We start from the raw sequence: 3,295 nt of genomic DNA on the forward strand, positions 1-3,295 counted from the left end.
TGTCTCCACGGAGTGGGGGCTTCCTTGTCCTACCCAGCTCCTGCCTCCTCCCGTCTCTGCCCCATGCCATCTCACCATGACAAGCCATCGTTTTCCAGAAGCATTCTCACAGTGGTTGGGATAGTGCCCTGGGTTCTACCAGCCTATTGTCTGTGTAGCTGTTAGCCAATCACTTCCCCTCTTTGGGGTGGAATTATCTCATCTGTAAAATCATAGTGCACAAGTTGACAGTCGTGATGGTTGTACATAACAGTGACAAAACTAGCAACTGTTGAATTATACACTTTATATGGGTGAATTTTATGGTATGAGTTTTATCTCAATTAAGCTGCTTTTTTTTTTTTTTTATTTTGCAGTGGGCTTGGTGATAGGGGAAGTAGGACTATTGCAATCAAGGGTTTGCTACTTTGCAGCCAGGTGACCTTGGGCACATTTCTTTATTTCTGTGAACCTCATTTTTCTCATTGTAAGAGGAGAATTACAATTTTTTGTTGATACAAATATTTGTACATATTATGGGGTGCATGTGATGTTTTGCCACATGCATAAACTGTATAATGATTAAGTCAGGGTATTTGGGGTGTCCATCACCTCAAGTGTTTATCATTTCCACATGTTGGGAGCATTTCAAGTCCTGTCTTCCAGCTATTTTGAAATATACAATACATTATTATTAACTTTAGTCACCCTGCTCTGCTATTAAACATTAAAATGTATTCCTTCTACTTAACTGTATGTTTGTAGCCATAAACCAACCTCTCCTTATCCGCCTCCCCCACCCACACACCCTTCCCAGCCTCTGTCATTCTTTTCTCTCCCTCCATGAGATCCACCTTTTTAGTTCCCACGTATGAGTGACAACATGAAATATTTGTCTTTCTGTTCCTAGCTTATTTCACATAACATAATGATCTCCGGTTCCATCCACATTGCTGCAAATGACACAATTTCATTCTTTTTTTGTGGCCAAGCAGTATTCCACAGTGCATCTATACCACATTTTCTTTATCTATTTATCCATTGATGGACACTTAGGTCGATTCCATATCCTTCCTATTGTGAATAGTGCTGCAATAAATATGCAAGTGCTGATAACCCTTTGACATACTGATTTCTTTTCATTTGGATAAACACCCAGTAGTGGGATTCCTGGATCATACGGTAGTTCTATTTTTAGTTTTTTGAGACATCTTCATACTGTTTGCCATAGTGGCTATACTACTTTACATTCCCACCAACAGTATATGGGAGTTCTCTTTTCTTCCCATCCTTGCCAACATCTGTTATTTTTTGTCCTTCTAATAGGAGTCATTCTAACTGGGGTAAGATGATATCTGATTGTGGATTTAATTTGCATTTCCCTGATCATTAATGATGTTGCACAATTTTTCATATACCTGTTGGCCATTTGTATTTCTTGTTTTGAGAAATGTCTATTCATGTCCTTCACCCACTTTTTAATGAGATTATTTGTTTTTTGCTGTTGAGTTGCTCGAGTCCTTGTATACTCTGGATCTTAGTGCCTCATTGGATGAATAGTTTGCAAAAAAAAAAATCTTCCAAAATTCAACAAGTTGCCTCTTCACTCTGTTGATTGTTTCCTTTGCTGTGCAGAAGCTTTTTAGTTTATTTTTTTCTTTTGTTTTATTTTCTTTATTTTTTCTTTTTTTGTGGCTTTTTAGTTTAATATAGTCCCATTTGTCCATTTTTGTTTTTGTTGCCTGTGCTTTTGAGGTCTTAGCCATAAAATCTTTGCCTAGGTCAATGTCTTGAAGTGTTTCTCCTACGTTTTTCTTTTTAATTTTTTAAAAAAATTTTATCTTGGGGCATGGTAACGGCTCGGAAGCCGCGGGGGCTGGGCCGGAGGGAGGCGGAGGAACCGGTGTCCGCCGCCGCCGTTGTCGCCGCCTCCGCTGCCACTGCTCCAGCCCGTTCCGTGTGGCCGTCGTGGGCGTCGCCTCAGCCATGATGATCCACGGCTTCCAGAGCAGCCACCAGGACTTCTCCTTCGGTCCCTGGAAGCTGACGGCATCCAAGACCCACATCATGAAATCAGCGGATGTCGAGAAGTTAGCTGATGAATTGCATATGCCATCTCTCCCTGAAATGATGTTTGGAGACAATGTTTTAAGAATCCAACATAGGCCGGGCGCGGTGGCTCACGCCTGTAATCCTAGCACTCTGGGAGGCCGAGGTGGGCGGATCGTTTGAGCTCAGGAGTTCGAGACCAGCCTGAGCAAGAGCGAGACCCCATCTCTACTAAAAATAGAAAGAAATCATATGGACAGCTAAAAATATATATACCGAAAAAATTAGCCGGGCATGGTGGTGCATGCCTGTAGTCCCAACTACTCGGGAGGCTGAGACAGGAGGATCCCTTGAGCTCAGGAGTTTGAGGTTGCTGTGAGCTAGGCTGACGCCACGGCACTCACTCTAGCCTGGGCAACAAAGTGAGACTCTGTCTCAAAAAAAAAAAAAAAAAAAAAAAAAAAGAATCCAACATGGCTCTGGCTTTGGGATTGAGTTCAATGCTACAGATGCGTTAAGACGTGTAAACAACTATCAAGGAATGCTTAAAGTAGCCTGCGCTGAAGAATGGCAGGAAAGCAGGACGGAGGGTGAACACTCCAAAGAGGTTATTAAACCATATGATTGGACCTATACAACAGATTATAAGGGAACATTACTTGGAGAATCTCTTAAGTTAAAGGTTGTACCTACAACAGATCACATAGACACAGAGAAATTGAAAGCCAGAGAACAGATTAAGTTTTTTGAAGAAGTTCTTCTGTTTGAGGATGAACTTCATGATCATGGAGTTTCAAGCCTGAGTGTGAAAGTTAGAGTAATGCCTTCTAGTTTTTTCCTGCTATTGCGGTTTTTCTTGAGAGTTGATGGGGTGCTTATCAGAATGAATGACACAAGACTTTACCATGAGGCTGATAAGACCTACATGTTACGAGAATATACATCACGAGAGAGCAAAATTGCTAACTTAATGCATGTTCCACCTTCTCTGTTCACGGAACCTAATGAAATATCCCAGTATTTACCAATAAAGCAAGCAGTTTGTGAGAAGCTAATATTTCCAGAAAAAATTAATCCTAACCCAGAAGGCTCACAAGAAAGTACACCTGCAAAATAGAATGTGATACAACATATACTTACGGTGGAACTGACTGGACACCTTGGCTATTTGTAGGGGGGTATTTTTATGAGAATTAATTGCCTTGTTTACAAGCAGATTTTCTGTAGCCTTAAAGGAAAAAACAATAATAAAGGATTGTCACAGGCA

At 41.0% G+C, this 3,295-nt stretch overlaps 1 protein-coding gene across 1 annotated transcript; it reads left to right on the forward strand.

Annotated features, from left to right (window-relative positions):
* Positions 1-1,828: 1,828 nt before the first annotated feature.
* LOC138389287 (TIP41-like protein) lies at positions 1,829-3,295 on the forward strand. The gene is made up of 2 exons (XM_069477543.1): positions 1,829-2,140; positions 2,502-3,295. Exons 1-2 carry the CDS (start codon positions 1,966-1,968, stop codon positions 3,143-3,145), a joined length of 819 nt encoding a protein of 272 aa, XP_069333644.1. The 5' UTR covers positions 1,829-1,965; the 3' UTR covers positions 3,146-3,295.

The sequence above is a fragment of the Eulemur rufifrons genome, chromosome 8, assembly GCF_041146395.1.
Source record: "Eulemur rufifrons isolate Redbay chromosome 8, OSU_ERuf_1, whole genome shotgun sequence".
Taxonomy (NCBI): Eukaryota; Metazoa; Chordata; class Mammalia; order Primates; family Lemuridae; genus Eulemur; species Eulemur rufifrons.

Coding starts and splice junctions, on each gene's coding strand:
- LOC138389287 (XM_069477543.1), top strand. CDS start 1,966: ATGATGATCCACGGCTTCCAGAGCAGCCACCAGGACTTCTCCTTCGGT. Junction 2,141..2,501: donor CAATGTTTTAAGAATCCAAC/ATAGGCCGGGCG, acceptor AAAGAATCCAAC/ATGGCTCTGGCTTTGGGATT.